The following is a 19,784-nucleotide window of genomic DNA, read 5'->3' as shown; positions in this document are numbered from 1 at the left end:
TATACCTAAATGTAAAATACAAAACTATAGAACTCCTAGAAGATAGGAGAAAAATCTAAATAACCTTGAGTTTGGTGATGACTTTAGATGCAACACCATAGGCAGGACCCATGAAAGAATTAAGTTGGACTTCATTAAAATTAACAACTTCTGCTTTGCAAAGGACTTTCAAAATAATGAGAAGACAAGCCACAGACTGGGAGAAAATATTTGCAAAAACATGTCTGAGAGAGGACTGTTATCCCAAATAGGCAAAGAACTTGTAAAACTCACCAACAAGAAAATGAAAAACCCAATTTAAAAGTGGGCAAAGGATCTGAACATACACCTCACTAAAGAAGATATACAGATGGAAAATAAGGATGAGCAAAATGATCTGCATCATATGTCATTAAGGAACTGCAAATTAAAACAACTGTGAGATACCACACCTACTAAAACAGCAAACATCAAAAACACTGACGACACCAAATGCTAGAAGTGGTGTAGAGCAACAGGGATGCTCATGCACTGCTGGCAGGAGTTCAAAATGATACAGCTACTTTGGAAGACAGCGGGCAATTTTTACAAAACTAAACATACTCTTACCAATGATCCAGCAATGACACTCCTTGGTATTTAACCAAATGAGTTAAAAACTTATCTCCACACAACAAACCTGTGCACGGTTGTTTACAGCAGCTTTATTCATAATTGCTGAAACTTGGAAGCAATCAGGATGTCCTTAAGTCAGTGAATGGATAAATACGCTGTTGTTCTTACAGACAATGGTATATTATTCATCGCTGAAAAGAAATGAGCTATCAAGCCATGAAGACATGGAGGAGCCTTAAATACCTATTACTAACTGAAAAAAGCCAATCTGAAAAGGCTACAGACTGTATGATTCCAACTCTATGGCATGCTGGGAAAAGCAAAACTATGAGGACAATAAAAATATCAGCGGTTACCAGAGGGAGGGGAGAAGGGAAGGGTACATAAATGAAGCACAGTAGATGTTTAGGACAGTAAAACTATTCTTTATGATACTATAATGGTAGATACACGTCACTATACATTTGTCAAAATCCACAGAACGTACACTAAGAATGAACACTAAGGTAAACCATGGACTATTTTTAACCAAGTCTATTTTTTAAAAATACTGTGCAAGTATTTAAAAGAACCAATAGGCAAAACACGCTAAAGTCAAAGTTTCGTGAAGAAGATTATTGAGTAAAAAAGGCAAGTATATTATGTATAGTTTATATATAATATGGTTTCATTTATGTGAAATAAATCAGATACTAGATATACACACACATTAATTGTATGTGCACTGAAAAACAAGGCCTGGCTATATAATATTCAATAAACTGTTAATAGTGGTTCCTGGGAATTAAGAGAAGAGAAAGAAGAATGACATTTCATCTTTTTACTTTACGCTCTTCCGTATTATTTAAATGACTTATAATAAATAGGTCTTGCTTTAGTAAAACTTAAAAAAATAATTTCAAAAGGACACACTTTTTAAACCTTCTCTATATTCTTAATATAAACTTTAATTCAGTGTTTATGAAAATATGGTTCAAGTGACACCTAAGTCAGAAATACCTGGATGTTTATTAAAATATACTTCCTAGACCACATCTCAGTTTTAATAATTCAGATGCTCTAGCAATGAGGTACAGGACTTTGCATCCTTACCAACTACCCTGGGTGATTCTAATCTCTGCCATTCTGAATTGCAATAAGTCAAAATGAATGATGTAGTTGCTTAAAAATCAGCAAATGCCTCCGGGGTAAACACTTACCAGATACCTATCAGCCTAAAAGTGAAAGACAACAGTTAGTACAGGCCTGACCCAGAGGGAGAAAAGGCAAAATAACTAGATTAATGGCTCAAGGTAAGTGGTGAACCAGCACACACACAAGAAGCACTGTCACATTATAAAATGAGAAAGAAAGAAGGAATATAGACTCTGTAAAGAGATAAAAACTGCCAAGTGTTCAGAACTTTCCTTCTTCGTCTCATAATTCCCATCTGGTCAGTTATACACAGAAGCAACAAGTAATATCTGAGGGACTATAAATCTGTATAAATGATTCTACTTCAATTCATATTGAAATAATTTTCTCATGCTTAACCTGAAGTAAAACCCAAGAGTTAGCACCTTCTGCAGAGGTATGGTCCTAAATCAATGCCAAGTAAACTGACATTTATTTCGATTTATATAATCACTTAGGGACTTCCCTGGTGGTCCAGTGGTAAAGAATCCACCTTCCAATTCAGGAGACTCGGGTTCGATCCCTGGTCAGGGAACTAAGATCTCACATGCTGCAGGGCAACTAAGCCCACGCGCCACAACTATTGAGCTCGCGCACCTCAACGAGAGCTCGCGTGCCACAAACTACAGAGTCCATGCACTCTGGACCCCACATGCTCTGGAGTCCGCACACCACAACTAGAGAAGCCCACAGGCCTCAACAAAGACCTCGCATGCTGCAACTAAGACCAGACGCAGCCCCCAAAAATAATAATAAAGAAAAAATTAAAAAATATATATAATCACTTAAAATATTTCTTGACTTGATTACACTTTATATTTTAATCAGATATATAGAAACTGAAGAATAATTCATATAGTGATGGCTTCTATCTTCCCCTATTTGAATCTTTTTTAATGTAAGCATTTTTAATGTAAGACATTCCCTAGGATCTCACATTTTTGAGATACGAATAAGATATTCTCAGAATCTATGCATCTGAAGTCTTTCTATAATGCAACCTGGAGCAGAGGATTTGTGTCACACAGTACCAAACAAAAGGAGCACAGACGGTTTTTTTAATTGGCCTCTAGTTAGTGGGATTAGAACAGAGTTACCAAGGTTCAATGTGTTCAGTTGGGAGCAACTCTTGGAAGGTAAGTTCTTAAATGACAAAACTATGTGAATTTATTGTATTTATGAGCAATACACTTTTGAAATTCAGGTCTTTGTTTTGTTTTGTTTTTTAAGCTTTGTCTATAAGTGATCCATCTTTCAAAAGCCACGAATTATCCTGGATGTCTTTTGCTTCCTTTCCTGTTCGAAAAAAGACACATATTCAATTGCAGTTCCAGCCTCTTACTGCAGATGGCATCCTATTCTACGTTGCCCAACGCTTAAAAGCAGAGTCAGGTAAAGTTCGCAAGATCTTTGCTGAGGAAAAAAAAAATTCTAATGAATTCCTAATAGGCTCTTAAGTGATGTGTCATAGAGTATTTTTTTAAGTCACTTAGTCTATAAAATATGTAAACATTTGATCTTTTTGTTCTATTGTCACTGCAAATGTATGCTTTGAATTGACTCCTAAATATGAATGTTAGCAAAATAGCAAGAGCTTTGTTAGAATTACAGTTAGCAAAGTCCAAATATAGCATATGTTCAACTTTATAACAATCCCATCAAAAAAAGAGGTTGAAGCTATGCATAATAGTCCTATGTCAAAATGGACAAAATATGCATATAAAAGATGAAGGAAAGGAAGCCATGACTGATATATTCCCAGTAAATCCATCCACATTTATAATTCAAAAAAATTCCTTTAAGTTATTCAGTCACTTAAATAGTAAACCTGGGACCCATGTTCCAAAATAAGTTTATAAAAATGTTTTTTTAACTATAAAAATTGCATAAATTATCATAATATGAAATAAAAATATTTTAGTATGTTTCAGTTTGAAATTTTGATTTTTGAGTTTTTATTGCTAACTCTTGATTTCCATCTTCATAATATCTTTCTCCAGAACTTTGACAAAGACATTTGCCTATATAGTTACATTTCTACTGCCAAATATTTTTAAATGTTTACATTTGGATTTTCTTTCAACTTGTTTCTCAGAAAATGAAATTTTGGTAATGATAAATAAATCAGTTTATTTTGTTTCAACAGTGAACAAAAATGATGCTCTGATTTTCACAATCTAGTATAAGGAGTTCTTTTAAAGGTGTGTCTCATTATGCTGCTAAATAATGAGACTCTCAGAGAATTAGACAAAAGTGGTTCCATCTCAAGGCACTGGTAAAATACTTTCAAAATAATTTCAAGGAGAAGAGATGATAATTTCAAAGGAAAAAGATAAATCTCTTAGAAGAGGTTTGCTCTCCTGAGATTTGATATTTGGTTTTAAATGTATGATTGATTTAAATCTCCCCGTGAAAATGCCAAATGGGAGAATCATGTACAAACAGAAAATTTCTATTTTTAAATCAAGAGACATTAAAAGACAATCATATTAAGTTGTATTGCTCATAAAAACTCAAGGTTAACCTTTGTATGATAAGGGCAGAAAATCAAGAGATATTCAGGACTGTGACTGGCCAAGAACGTTGTGCTATAGTTTTATAATCAGTACACTGGATAGTTATATTTATGTGTATAAAATAAAAAGCTCATTTACATTAACACACATAGGAGAGAGGGAGAACACTTTCTTACATCTAAATAGCTTTGTATTTCAGTTCATAACAGTCAAGATTTTCCTTTTTTATGCCCTTAGACACTATTAACAAAGATGAAAATAGATTAGTTTCATGTCATAACTGGTGCTGCATTTGACACTTATGTAAGGAACTCATGAAAACTTTAAAATATTAAATCTATACTCTACATTCTCAGACTTGGATTAACCTGAAGGTAATTATAAGATGAAAGGCATAAACTTGTTTATTAATAATCAGGTGGTAAAGTATGTTTCATTTAAAGTTGCATAAAATACAGGTGACTGCCCCGTACTTTGACCTTCTCTAAGAGCTATGTCTGATATAAACATTAACCAAGCCTTCTAGCTGATCCTCTGCTGAGAGGAGCTATTGGTAAAAATGCCCAAACATTTAATACACAACATCAAAAGCCACAAATTTAGATATCAGCAGCCAGTTAGGTTTTCATATGTAGAAAAACGAATTCTCAATTAACAAGGTTTCTGTTTCTCTTTAGAGCTTATTAATTTGAATAATTTCAAATAGTGCAAAAGTTAAAACAAAATAACTTAAAAACTATCCTAGTTGATTTTAGATCTCTGATTATGGAAAGAAATTTTAAAGAGATAAACCTCGGCACTTGTTTATCTGTTTCTGCTAAATATTTAATACCTTAAAATGAGCTTTTTTGATACAAAATCAATTTTATGTTAAGCACCAATTAATCACAGATAGCCTGAATTCATCTTGATGTGGTTACAATCCTCATAGATAAATGTGTATTGAAAAAGCCTTGTCAGCCACAATGTAAAGTTAAAGCATATTCAAACAACTGAACAATAAAAGAGAAATAAACAAGAGCATACAAGCAAAGTCGCGTTAAGATTAGCCTTCCTTGGCTGAAGCTATCCTCCTTGATCTTTCTTCTAGTTGTCAACTTGGCCAGTAATATTACAGATCACTGCTTCAGCTTTCCTAATCATTTTTTATTCCAACGTAGCTCTTTATTGAGGATTATTTACTATAGAACATGCTACAAGTAGCAAGAGAAACTTCTTCCATGATCCTGTGAAAGACGTTTGTGCCCACTTGCAGGCCATAAAGTATATTCGGAGTGTTATAAATTTTAAAACTTAATATCAATTATATTTCATTGTTCTAGGTTCTGTGGTATAAAAATGTAGATGATTCAATCTGTATTTAATTTTTTCATATATAACCTAAAATCTCATAATGCAGCTTCTCTCTTTCTTTAGGCTTAAAATGGTGTTTATGTTAGAAAATCCATGAATAAACTGAATTTCTTCCTTTTGTCGGGAAAATTTTTAAACTTATGTATATTACAGGGAAAAGATGTTTTTGTTTTTGTTTTGTTTTGCTTTCAGCCTAAAACTCGTTGTTGAGAAATACTGAGTCATCTCACCCCACAAGTATACAAAAGGAATTTCCTAACTGAACAATTAGTTATGAGCATCTTCTGTGCCAGACACTGTGCAGGGTGCAGGGGATAAAATGTTGAGCCAAAGCGGCACAGATCCTATTCTCATGAAACTTACAAGTTGGTGGATAAGGCAGCTGTTAGTCAAATAATCACGGATGTAATGACGTAGATTATATTCACTAGAAATTCTCTATGAGGAAAATGATTAAAAATAAGACAACCGTATTTTGCATGGGCTCATACAGGTGGAAATGAGAGATGCGTGACTTCAGAGCTGCTAGGTCTCCCAACCATCCTTGAATAGCCTGGTGTGGACCACAAAGGGGAGGAAAAATAACAGACATTGGGTGCTGGAAGGAGGTGAGACAGTGTGGACCACGCATGTAGGAGGAGAGTACCACTTGTCAAGAAATCTCCCTGGACAAGAAAAGGGAAAATTTTATTGGTTGTGAAATGTTAGGGGGAAGGGAAAATACAGTCTCAAGGAAGATTTCTACATGTTTTGCTATGTTAAACACTTTGCCGCCCTCTGGAAGGAATCTTACCTTGTAGGGCTACATTCTTTTCCCAGGCATGGAGAGTTGCATTTGCTTTTCCTCTGAATGCCTCACTGAAACTTTCATACACATGCTGGATCCTATTTGTTCAGATTTGTTCAGACATGACTATAGAGTTATAAAATGAGATAAATATTGTGAAGGAGAGAAAACTAGTGCTATTAAAGCAATAGTGGAATCAAGGAAGACTTCTCTGAGGAAGTGGCATTTGATCCGAGACCTGAAAGATGGGCAGGAGTTACCTAGAGTAGGTGGAGCGGGACGGGGAAGTTTTCCAAGAAAACAACGCACGCAAATGTTCTGTAAGAAAAGGGTAAACCCTAACAAGGTCAGTGCTGCTGGAGGAGAGAGGAGAGCACTCCCAGTAAGGCTGCTGGAGAGGGAGTCTCTATACCTTAAAGAATCTAGGTTCTTATCCCAACAGGGAATGCCATTAAAGGATAGCATAATGATCAGACTTTCATTTGCAAAGATCACTTGAGCTTCAGTGTAGATTAGAAAATCAACTGGAAAGCAAGAAGGGTGGAGCGGCTCTCCCAACAGATCAAGCTGGAGATGACAGTAAATTTAACTAAGGTGGCAGGAGAGAAGTGCGCAGAATGAAGGTGTTTACAACGAACCAAAATGCTAGAAAATCTGTTTGATTAGAGACCCAGGATCACACTTAAATATTTTATCTGATCACTGGATGGACGGAGTGACTTAACTGAGTTTGGAAAGACTGAAGGAGACCAGGTGTATGGGAGGAAGTTCACAAACTGAGAGAAACTTTGGAGCTTGAGGTGCCTTTAAAACACCCAAGCAGAGAGCTCATAGAGATTTGCGTACTGGTAGATAGAGCTTGCTGCCAAGAGCACGGCTGAAACTTTGGAAAGCACACCATATGAGATTTTCATAGCACCACCACGAATCGCTCTTACTTCTGTGAAGGAGAAATGTCGCTGCTCTATCAGTAAACAAGGGATGTGGCAGCCATCAAGCCACCACATTGCAGCCTCCCCAGGTGAGCCCTGGGGGAACGCAGGATGGAAACAGGATGCCCCGCATCAAGCAGTCAGCTGCTGCAGCCACACCCGACGGTGCACCCTGAGGGGACTCAGGATGAAAAAGCACAGGGCACTGGCCCCAGGTAGCTGAGGTGCATGTCAAAGGAATGATTTCAGTGAGCCCAGACTCTTGCATCTTCCCATACATAGAAAAGCACTAAATTCCTTAGCTTGAGATGTCTGGTTCTCTTTAATTAACAGTAATCTCTTGATATTCTGACCACCTGGTCTTCGTTGATTATTTCCTGTTGTCATCCGTCTCACCGCACCCCGGCCCCGCCCCGCCTCTTCAGAGCAGTCCCTCAGAGTGATTTGAGAGTCCCGTCCCCCGGGCCTGAAGTCCTTAGAAAGTCTGCCAAATAAAACATGATTCTCAACTCGTAGGTTGTGCATTTTTTCCAGTCGACACTTCTCTCATCTTCCCCCCACGACCAATGTCTGTCAAAGACAGCATCAGGGGCTCAGAGTCAAACATCCAACTTAATTTTTACACATTCATCCTTAACTTAAACCGTTAAAGAAAAACCTCACTTTAACTTGGTACCACAATACATTCATTCAGTGTGAAATATTTACAACCAGGGAAAACATATGTGGCCAACTCCAGAGCAAAAGAATACAGGATATGTGTATGAATGTATAGATATATTTTGATCTGTAAATGGACACAAAACTCTCTAACATAACTGTGATCAAGATTTGTAATCTTTTTTCTCCAAAAAGGGGCAAGAGTTTTTAATGAAGTGACATTTTACTGTTGCTTTTCTTTCTCCACAGGTGACTTTTTATGTATCTCTTTAGTAAACGGTTCTGTTCAACTCCGCTACAATCTTGGTGACAGAACTATCGTTCTAGAAACTCTCCAAAAAGTAGCTATTAATAGAAATGCTTGGCATGTGATTAAAGCAGGAAGAGATGGTGCAGAAAGCTACCTGACTTTGGATGGGATAAATGTAACAGAAAAAGCCAACGCTACAATGAGCTCCCTGGACACAAATACCGACTTCTATATTGGAGGAGTGTCATCCTTAAATCTTGTAAATCCCATGGCAACAGGGAAAGAACCTGTAGGTTTTCAAGGTTGTGTCCGAGAAGTTATTATAAATAATCAAGAATTACAATTAACCGAATTAGGAGCACAAGGTGGTTCAAATGTAGGTGACTGTGATGGGACAGCCTGTGGGTACAACGTGTGCAAAAACAGGGGTGAATGTATAGTAAATGGCACAACTTTTTCTTGCAGCTGCTTACCACATTGGGCAGGAAATACATGTGACCAGTCTGTGTATTGTTTGAATAATCTTTGCCTCCACCAATCTCTATGTATACCTGACCAATCATTTTCTTACAGTTGTTTGTGTACTTTGGGTTGGGTGGGAAGGTATTGTGAAAACAACACTTCATTTTCAACTGCAAAATTTATGGGTACTTCTTACATTAAATACACTGATCCAGATTACAGAATGAGAAATCTTCAGTTCACTACTATATCTTTAAATTTCAGTACTACTGAAACAGAAGGTTTAATTGTATGGGTAGGAAAAGCTCAAAATGAAGACGATGATTTTCTGGCAATTGGTCTCCATAATCAGACCCTGAAAATAGCAGTTAACTTAGGAGAAAGCATCTCTGTACCTATGATTTACAGCAATGGTACATTCTGTTGCAGTAAGTGGCACCATTTAATTATAATTCAAAATCAGACTCTTATTAAGGCCTACCTAGATGACAACCTAATTCTCTCTGAGGATACTAATCCACACAAAACGTTTGTTGCTCTCAACTATGATGGTATTTTTTATCTGGGGGGCTTTGAATATGGCCGAAAGGTAAATATTGTTACTCAAGAGATTTTTAAAAGAAGTTTTGTTGGCAAAATTAAAGATGTATTTTTTCAGGATTCAAAAAAAATTGAGTTAATTAAATCGGAAGGATACAATGTTTATAATGGTGATGAACAAGATTAGGCTAACAAACTAGCAATTTAAATATATAAAATATACATGTAAATATAATTGATAGTTATTTCTTTGGCATATTGTTTACTGGAAATCAACTGTTTACTATTACCTGAAATAGTCTAAATGTTAACACTTCTTTTTTTTTATAAGCTTATAAAATATAGCTGAAGAAAAGATTTTGGTCATTTTTCCTACATCCAATTTATCTGAGTCCTGAGTTTTCACTCCATTAGTTCATTTAGTGTTTATTCATCTGTGAACTGTTTTTTAAATAAAATTTAGGTGAAAATGAATTAGTGATACATACAAAGAAAAATAAGAAAAAGGCAAAAGTATTAACCAAAGGAAAAATTAAAATTATTAACAAAGGAAATATCATAGCCTACTACATGGCTCAGCTATGAATAGTTATATGATTGAAATAATGTGAAATCTGAATACAGACTTAAACCAAAAATCAATGAATGAATGTGGGGAGGCAGAGATGGGGGAAAGAAGAGTTAACTGGTGAAAGTTAAATCCTTGTCTTCCACAGTAAGTTATCAATAGATATTATAGTTTTTTTTTTTAACTTAAAAAGATAGCATATACATGTCACTCACAAATATCCTAAGAAATGTCTAAAAGAATTGGATGCGGTTATCTCCAGAGAGCAGTGCAGACACTGTTGGGTTTTGTTTATAAATGTTGTAGAACTTCTTGACTTTTTAAACCACGTACTTATATAACTGATCAAATTTTAAAATTAAACTGCATTTATATTTAACCATTCAAGGCTACAGGTCTCCAAAGTGAGCATAAAACAGGTTCTGAACAATGTTATTGAAAATTATTTTCCTGATAATATCTGTTCCATTAAAAGCATAACTTGAGAAAGTACATTTTGCCCAAACACCAGTTACTGGTGTAACTGTGAAGAGCATTTTCACCCTCCCACCGTTCAGACAGTCATTGCTGCTGTTGTTACTTAACATTTTCAGAGTTTGGTATTTATGACAATTTTGCCACCAGGAAAGCAACTGACAACACATGACCGACATAAAGCTCTAACAGGTAGAACAGGACCGTGTGGAGGAAAAAAATCTTGGTAATAGGAGCATGTAAAGTTGAAAAGGAAAAATCTATAATTATCTATTAAATGGAGAAAAGACTTTACACATAGGATTGATGCACAGTTTAACTTGCCAATGCTATTAATAATCAAAATCTGCCTGTACAGATTCCAGTCTATACAAAGCAGCTAGATGAACAGTTTATCATTGCAGAACTTTACAGATTTTTTTTTTTGACTTGTTATTTTTGCCACTCCATTGCAATCAGAAAGCTAAAAACAGTCTTGCAAAGCCCCAAAACCAAAGTTAGGAACTTTGGCATTATTCGATGGGACACAAAGTGTCCCCAGACATACTATTCCTATCAACATTAGAAAGTGTGTGAGCAAAATATAATGTAAGGTAGAACTGCAGAATGTCTATGCATCAATTCAAAGGTTTTGTTTTTTAACAGAAACTACACAAGACAACTCCATCCAACCTATGCTGAAAAACTGTGACCTAAATTTGCTTTGGTCCATACCATTCCATTTAACTTTGGAGTTGAGATCATAATGTTCTAAAAAAATTCCTTTTGATAGTTGACTTTCAAAGATACACATTTTATGCAAAAAGGCAAGAAAGCTGTTTTAGGAAGGCTACAAAAGCTTCAAGGAAACTTTGCCTATACCACACACCCATCACATTTGGCCACATCTTCTCACAATACAGTGTGCCTTTCTTTAAAGCAGCACTTCCCAAAGTAGAGTCGAAGGACTCGAGGGCCCCTAGATATTTTCAGGGGATCCAGATTCTTCCTTTCCCAATGACAATTCTGTGTGAAGCCAGATCTTCATGTATTTCCAACAAAATGACATATTGCCAAACATTAAATGCAGAAGCAGATAAGAGAATCCAGCTATGTCTTAAGTCAGACACACTGGAGACGTACAAACATGAAAAAGGCCTGTCTCTTAACTAAACTGACTTAGCTTGGAAGTTATTTTACATAAAATGTTATTACCATATAATGGGATTACTGTCAAACAAGTATTTTTACAATTTAAAAAATTGTAATTTCTAATATGCTAAATAAGGATAGACACAATCCAAAAAAACAAAAGCTCTTTAAGAGGTCTCATTAACTGTTAACAGTGTAAAGGGGTCTTGAAACCAGTAAGTTTGAGAAGTGTTGCTTTAAAGCTGCTTCTCACAGCTGTAGTCTTACATTCAGATGTGACCACTGGCCTTTCTACACCACACTGCAAGCTCCAAGAGGCTGGAGGGTTAGGGTACTGCTCACCACTGAATTCTAAACCTAGCAAATGCCTGAAGAATAGGCACAAAAGAAGAAGTGAACACTGCTACCTAGAGATTCTCCTGTAAGTCAGAATGACTTGGTTAAAATATTTTTTCGCCTTAAAATCCAAAATTTCATGTGGTAAGTTATCAACATTATTTGTTTTTGCTATCCTAGTGATGATGGCCTTGAAGATTTCCTATGTGATATGCTTTTCCATCACAAAATAAAAATTGCTAAAAACCTTTCAGATCATTTTACTATAACGTCATGATGCTTCTGAAACAAAGTGTTGAATGTAAACATGAGAACATTTTTTAAAGTAAGCTGAAATACCTTAGCCAAGAGATAGAAATATTTACTTATGAAACAGTGAACTCATTTTTTTAAGACACTTCTAGCTATTGACCTAATATTTGTGTTTCAACTCACCCATTCATGTACTCTCTTGCTCTATACATGAATTAAAATTCTTTATGAAACAGAAGCCAAAGAATCAGGGTGTTTGGCACCTTCATAAGAGCAGTAACCAATTTTATTTATGATTTGCCTTGGGAGACAAAAGTCAAGTGTTGACTATGTGAACTGCCTTTTGTGGTCATTACTAAGTGGCAACCTGACCATTGTTTTACAGGGATCTGAGGAGGTGGGAATAATGCAACTGCTATGTTCAAACATTTAAACTATTTGCTTTAATAAGATCCTGTTCACCAGCAAGCTCTCACAATGCACTTAAACTTGATTTATACACAGCCGCTATCAAAAAAAACTGAGAACAGCTGTATGCAAATTCACCAGCTGACAAGTGGTTTTGTTATCGCACATACATAAACATGTTAATAATATCCAAGTGGCTTAACTTGTCACTCCACTTTCCTATTGTTGCTATTATGTTTCTTAACTTTTAAACATTTACTATGGCCTTAGATGCTTCATAACTCCAAAACACTTGTAACTAGGATTTGGTTCACCTACAATTTAAGCTACAATTAGCAAGTCAAGAGATATGGTAAATAATGACCCTCAAGGTTGTACATCTCAATCCCTGGAAACTGTAAATATGCTAGGTTACACAGGAAAAGGGGAATTAAGGTCACAGATGGAATTTAGGTTGCTAATCAGTGGACCTTAAAATAAGTTTATCCTGGGCTTCCCTGGTGGCGCAGTGGTTGAGACACGGGCTCGTGCCCCGGTCCGGGAAGACCCCACACGCCGCGGAGTGGCTGGGCCCATGAGCCATGGCCGCTGAGCCTGCGCGTCTGGAGCCTGTGCTCCGCAACAGGAGGGGCCACAACAGTGAGAGGGCCCCGTACCGCAAAATAAAAAAAAAAAAAAGTTTATCCTGGATTATCTCTGTGGGTCCACCGTGCTCACAAGGGTCCTTAGAAGTGGAAGAGGAAATCAGAAGGGAGGGTCAGAGATGGCAGAAAGACTCAGCCCCATGTTGCTGACTCTGAAGATGGAGGAAGGGGCCATGAGGCATGGAAGGTGGGTGGCCTCCAGAAGATGGAAAACGCACAGAAATGGGTTCTTCCCAGAGCCTCCAGAAAAGGAACGCACCCTCCGACAACACTGAGATCCCCATCAGACTTTGATCCACAGAAGCGTAAGATAAATCTGTGTGATTTCAAGCCACTAAATTTGTAATAATTTGTTACAGCAGCAATAGAAAACTAATAAAAGAGGACTGGAGAATTAGGATTTGAAATGAATATAAACTTTGCAAATCTGTACAGGAGAACCCAGACTTTTGGTTATGTCTTTTTGCTCACTCTGAGGAACGGGTGGCCCAGTGGCGTTTCAGACAGGTTGGTGTGATGGTGACAGAAAAAGGGCTGTGAAAGGTGTGTGTAATCATCAGGCTTCTGTCCCTCTCCCATTCTCCATTCTGAGAGCACAACCACCACACATTCAGACTTTGGAGAAAAGTAGAACTGAGCTAGGATTCCAGCTCTGACAACAGCAGTCTAACCTTGGATGAGTTTTCCAACTTTTCTAAGTCCCAGTTGCCTCAGCTCTAAGGTGAGTCGTCACCTTGCAGGCTGACCGAGGTTCACATAAAGCGCTCAACATGAGGTCTGACGTACGGAGTGTTCATGGAGGCTTTCTTACCGACAAAAGGATTACAAGGGGCGGACTTGGTAAGTACTGAGACACCCTGGTACATTTTACTTAACAGGTGTGTATAAACTGTCTTAAGATGGTTCTAAATATTTGAAAACATCAAACTGTTTTTAAAGAGCAAGCTTTTCTTAAAACAGGAGAAACTAAAAGATGACCTTCATATAACTATTAGTTTGTGTAAGGATGGTTGGTAGGTGAAACTGAAAGAATGAGAATGGCTTTGGAGCTACTACTACTCATTTGAGAACTTTTCTCTTTTTCTCTTTCTTTCCTCACAAGTTAAAAGCCTCAAAATACTCAATATGTCCATACCTACTCTCCACAATATTTCAGTCCCAGCGGTTAGGAAGCCTGGTTCCAGCATTTAGCAGCCTTGTAGTACCAGACGGTCATTACTAACAGAGGGCTCTATGGGATCTACCGTGATTCTACGAGATATGAAGAAAGAATTTTAAATTTCCCAACAATATGTATAAAAAACTATTGGCTAAGAGGTAATCAAAAACTGACTTAAAGGCTTTCTTCAGTTGGTTAATCCATTCTTCTTGTACCTTGCAAAAGAAATCTGCTGTCTCATCAACCCTCGACCAGATAGATCAGTGAAAGCAGATTTACTGACATACATACAGTTGACCCTCCGTGTCTGTGGGTTCTACATCCTTGAATTCAACCACCAGATAGGAGAAAAAAATTTCAGAAAGTTCCAAAAAGCAAAACTTGAATTTACTGTGCACCGGCAACTATTTACATATCATTTGCATCACATTTACAACTATTTACATCTCATATACATTGTATTAGGTTTATAAAATTGCAAGTAATCTAGAGATGATTTAAAGCATACAAGAGGATGTGTGTAGGCTATATGCAAATACTATGCCCTTTTATATAAGGGACTTGAGCATCTGCGGATTTTGGTCCAGGTGGGGAGTTCCTGGAACCAGTGCCCCAAAGGATACCAAGGGATTACTGCATTTGAAAATAAAAAAGCTAATTTTTATTTTGGTTTGGGGACTTTTTTTGGTAAAACCTTGAGAACAATTTCTTAATAATGGTGCAAAAGCTGACTGACCTTAGGTTTTTTTGTTGGCAGACTGACTTGTTTTCTAACAAGTCAGCTCGCAAAAGAAAAGTAGAGCAAATTTTTTAAAAAACTTTATTTGAATACAAGTCCTCTGTTTTAGAACATATATGATGATAAATTTCAGAGGATATGGATGACAAAAAAAAAAGGGGGGGTCTCAAGTTGCTGCAAGTTAGACAAAATGGTTTGGTTTTGAATTTCCACTCATTTTCTCTCCAGTAAAAACAGCAAGGCTGAATCAGTTTCAAAACCCATTTTTAACTCTAATCTGTAGACTTTTTAGGAAAACAAACTTTATCTTCTTAATTTTGTGAAGTCATGTATATTTTTCTTCATTAATACAGGTTAAGTTAAAATACTGGCTTTTCTTTCCCTCCTTTTGGTCTCAAGTGTTAGTATCATTTGGTAGCCACTGCTTTAAATTATAGCAATCAATACAGTATATGTAGTTAAGGGTGTAAATAAATTTAGGTTTGGATTAGCAACAGCCTCCCTGTGCTTTCAAGAAAAACGAGCATATGACACTGTAGTTATTTACCCCCCAAACAAATTACAGTTAATTACACGTTTTACAGAAAGATTCACAATACGTTTCTCTTAAATAAAATTTGTGGTCTTACAATGATTAGTCAGTGTACCAAACTCTGACGGTGTACCAATTTTCAGAAACATACCTACAAAGTGGGTTATAGCTGCACAGTTTTTCAGTGGCAGTTTCAAATTCTAGCCTCTTCAGAACTACACGATTTATCTCAATAGCCTATAATCGAAGATAAAGAAATCGTTTTTCTCCTCATCTTAGCCTATATGCTCTTGGCTGAGTAAGAGAAGAACAATGTCTGAAGGTATGTAAAGCCTCAAAGAAGAAATTCTTTTACTACTGAATTTCAAATCACACACACAAAATAGGTGAGAAATTCTTTTATCATATTTAGAATCAAAATATCCCTTAAAATATTTACATTGTACAGTAAAAAGGATAGCAAAACACAAGATCATGTACAAGCTTAAGTATTCAAGTTTCTGAAGAGCCAAAAAGGAAAAGGAAAACAATGGACTACCACAAAGCTGTAGTACGGTAACAAACGCCTTCAATGAGTGCAGACTAAAGCAATAAATGTACTCCTTGGGTTTCTGATTCTTGGTCAAAAACTGCTCGACTAAATGATTAATATAATCCAATTACCAAGTTGCTTGGCTTTTTGTTGCTCCTCTACAGTTTCTTTTAAAACAGTGCAATTTAAAACAAACTTACAGAGTACACGTTACTCTCAAATTAGTCATTATATAAAGGACATTCACTAGAGGCAGTAAATATATTCCATGATTAACCATATTTACCAATTAAGGAATAAAACTAAAATTTCTAAGCCTTTATTGCATATTAATAAAACAAATCTTTGAATATACAGCAATGTAAAACTTTTAAAAACATTAAATTCCTAGAACTAGGGGGGGTGGTTGGCGTGAAGAAGGGATGAAGAGCAGTGGCCCGGGGCGCTCTGCACCAACACACAGAATTACTGTCCTGCAAACCACCAATATTAAAAATGCAAAAGGGGGCACGACCCTAGCAGGCAATCATACAAAGGTTTAAAGACACAACGTTTAACAGCTATTTCAATGTACCCCTGCAGCAGCCTGCCGGCTTCACCTTTTGCCTTTGGCTCTGTCGCCGTGGTCCCTGTCTCTGTGGTGCCTGTCTCGGTCCTTCTCGCCTTCTCTATGCTTACTCTTCTCCCGCTCTCTGTCCTTCTCCTGGTCTTCACCCTTGGGCGTGTCTGCCTTCCTGTCTACAGCCCTGCTGTCTCTGCTCGCTCTTCCGTCCACTCCTCGCTCCCCGTGCGGCGGCCGTGCCCTCTCCTGACCCTTGTGCCCTTCCTCCCTGCTCTTCCTGTCTCTGTCCTTGTCCTGGGCTCTGTCTCTGCGCCTGTGCCTTTCGGATTCCTGCTCCCACCCCTTCTCATGGCGCTCTCTTTTCAGGTGGTGTGAATCACTGTAAAATCTCTGACGATCCCCCTTACCCCTGTTAAACGGTCTATCCAGTTGCTGTTGGTCTTGCCTACCCCAAGGGTCACTATGGCGCCTTTCTGGCCTCCGAACGTCTTTAATCTGGTAAAAATTTTGCGGGCCTAGATACCGTGACGCTTGCGAGAGGGGACCCATCATACGTTGCGGTTGGCCTGTCAGATGCACGACAGGTGGCCAGGGAACCATGGGGTTCTGAGCAAAGCCAAAGCCCGGAGGGGGAAGCAACGGGGGTGGCAGATGTGGCGGGAATGCAAACATGCTTTGTGGGGGGAAATGTGGAGGCCCCGGAAATGGAAATCCAGGCGGGCTACACTTGAGATGCTGAAGGCTGGGCTGCTGTGGCCTTACGGGTGAACAGTTTGCACTTGCTCTGGGGCTGGCGCTTCTGGAGGGGAAGCTGACGCTCTTAGCAGGAAGTTCAGATCGACGTGTGTTTCCAGCCTCAAAATGCGACGCTGCTGCCACGGATCCTCTTCGAAATGGCTGCACGGTTTCAATATTTTGCATTAGAATCTCCTCCTGTAAGGGTTTTGCTTGTTCCGTTGGAGAGGTGCGTATGTTTTCTGCTGATGGCGAGTTCTGTACAGCCCCAGAATCATCACTCTGCTGAATACATGAGTTTCTCTCTACAGAAGGCAACTTGTCCTCAACACTGCTTTGTTCGGTTAACTGCTCCCTGTGCGATAGGCCGGGCGGGGGCTGCTTCTCTCCATGCCGGCAGATATCTCCGTCCCTGCTTTCTGGAGCGGACGCCTGCTGACTCCGCCCTGCTGCCTGCCTAGGGTCCCTTTTCAGGTTGATAAACTGCGGGGCCCGTGTCGTATTAGCAGCAAGGTTTTCACTGCAACTCACGTTACCATCTACGTTTCCTTTTCCTACATTAGACCTGCACGGAGAACTAGTATTTGAAGTCCAATTATCTTGCAAGTTATTCTCTTGATCTTGTAGCAGCTGTCTTTTTAGTGCTCTCTCTTTACTCTCCACAGTCTCCTCTTGTTTTGACTGCATCGATAAATTTGTTAGGAATGCTTCTGTAGAAACATCTGGTGGTTTACCTCTGAGACTAAGACTTGTCAAAGGCCCAGCAGAAACAGAAGAGGCCCCCATTCCGGACGCCTCTTCTCCTACTGAACTACCTGCCGACTCTGAAGGCTTATCTCCTTTAACCTTCACTTCCTTGGCTTCACCATCAGTTGCTTCCACTGTATCTATCTTCTCTGCTTTCAGGTCGGCTTGCTCATTTATAAATGGAATTTCTTTAAGAGTGTTTTGTTCTGTCCCTGACTGAGCCTGTTCATATGCTTGAGCAGTAGTGCCCAAAAGGCTCTGAAGGATATCATCTACAGGAAGAGGTTTATTTGCCAATTCCAGAGTAGAAGGTTGATTTTCCCAGCCAATCAAGACCCCAGGAAGGAATCTTAAAGGTTTTGGTGGCTCCTGTTTGGTGACTTCCACTAAAGGTTCAATGACCGTTGGAGGGTCTTCCTGAAGAGTCTGCTGAGGCTTATTTCTTTGCTTGTGCAACACAGTTGTAAAAGAATTAAAAAAGTCATTTTCTTCTTCTGCTGCTTCCTCTGTGGAAACTTCTACCTTACTTTTTTTATCAGGCGGCAGTGTTACTGGTACACTTTCAGGCATCTCAGCTGTGTGACCAGCACCAGCAGTGGCACCGTGCTGTCGTTTCAGTTTCTGACGAATAATTAAGCCCAGCAATAGATTAGGTCTGTGCAGTTCAAGGCCTGTACAAAATCAAAAACATCAATTAATAGTCATTTTCAATCATTACAATAAAGAGTAAAATTTTGCATCTAGTTTATTACAGCCTCCTCAATGGGTGCCTGTCCCTGTCACAGCAGATCTAAAGGGCTGGGCCCCAAGAAGGAAAGCAGAGTCCACTCTCCTGCTCCGGCCCTGCCTCTCACCTCACTTCATTCATATTCTATTCTTAAACGAATACCTACCAGGTCCATCAAAGGGCACAAGAGGGTGTGGGATTTTATCCGCGGCACCCAGAGGGATTAGGTACATGTCTTTAACCTGCTTCATGTTGTTAGCGGCCACTCCATAGCGCTTCCTGCTGCTGAAGTATGCAAACAGCAAAGTGTAAGAAATTTGATCTTCTTCAGTCACAGGTGTGAAGCGAACCACACAAATTTCCTATTCAAGCAAATAACAAATGGTTGTTTAAAACAATAACCTAAACAACAGCCTGGTTTTAAATACCATTCTCAATTAGTAATAATCTGTTGAATTTTACGACTGTTACTACTTAAATGCAGATATGAATACTAAAAGGAAACAACTCTTAGGAAAAGATCCTGGCTGGTCCACTGGTGGATCTGTTTTATCTGAAACTGTCCCATAGAAACTGAGTCCCAAGGTAATTAATTTGTGCAAGGTGACACACCTGTCAGTGGCAGAGAAGATATTTAAAGCCACGTCTCCTGATACCTATACTGTGTCCTCATTTCCAAAGTTGTAACTTCTACAGAGGGCTGCCTATATTCTCAGCACACTGCAAGTTAACAGCAGCCACCACCAGTGCCCCACCACATACACACACACACACACAGAAACGCACAAATCCACAGATAATCCAAGTTAGAGGGACTGAATCGAGGAATAAAGGGGGCTGGTGAAAGACCTCAAATACACACAGCATAAGTTCTGTCAAATCACTTGGCTTACTGAGGAACTTATTTGCTTGCCTCTGGGCTCTTGGCTTTGCTTCAGATAGAAAAGACAGTCCCAATTTGGTGTTAATTT

General features: G+C 38.3%; 2 protein-coding genes across 6 annotated transcripts in view; one reads left to right on the top strand and one right to left on the bottom strand.

Annotated features, from left to right (window-relative positions):
- The window catches only part of EYS (eyes shut homolog), a 1,661,361-nt gene extending 1,651,907 nt beyond the window's left edge, over nucleotides 1-9,454 (top strand). The window contains exons 40-41 of the mRNA XM_060283543.1: nucleotides 2,998-3,159; nucleotides 8,265-9,454. Of these exons, the coding sequence (XP_060139526.1) occupies nucleotides 2,998-3,159; nucleotides 8,265-9,454 (1,352 nt within the window). The remainder of the gene's footprint in view (nucleotides 1-2,997; nucleotides 3,160-8,264) is intronic.
- A 2,994-nt stretch (nucleotides 9,455-12,448) lies between these two features.
- PHF3 (PHD finger protein 3) overlaps nucleotides 12,449-19,784 on the bottom strand; it is a 107,114-nt gene continuing 99,778 nt past the window's right edge. For all 5 annotated transcript variants that reach the window (XM_030849501.2, XM_030849503.2, XM_060283547.2 and 2 more), the window contains 2 exons: nucleotides 18,980-19,175; nucleotides 12,449-18,757 (listed from right to left, as the gene is read on the bottom strand). In XM_030849501.2, coding sequence (XP_030705361.1) covers nucleotides 16,638-18,757; nucleotides 18,980-19,175 — 2,316 coding nt within the window. In that variant the 3' untranslated portion in view covers nucleotides 12,449-16,637. The remainder of the gene's footprint in view (nucleotides 18,758-18,979; nucleotides 19,176-19,784) is intronic.

The sequence above is a fragment of the Globicephala melas genome, chromosome 14 (assembly GCF_963455315.2).
Source record: "Globicephala melas chromosome 14, mGloMel1.2, whole genome shotgun sequence".
Classification (NCBI taxonomy): Eukaryota; Metazoa; Chordata; class Mammalia; order Artiodactyla; family Delphinidae; genus Globicephala; species Globicephala melas.
This window is presented reverse-complemented; position numbering and strand designations above follow the sequence as displayed.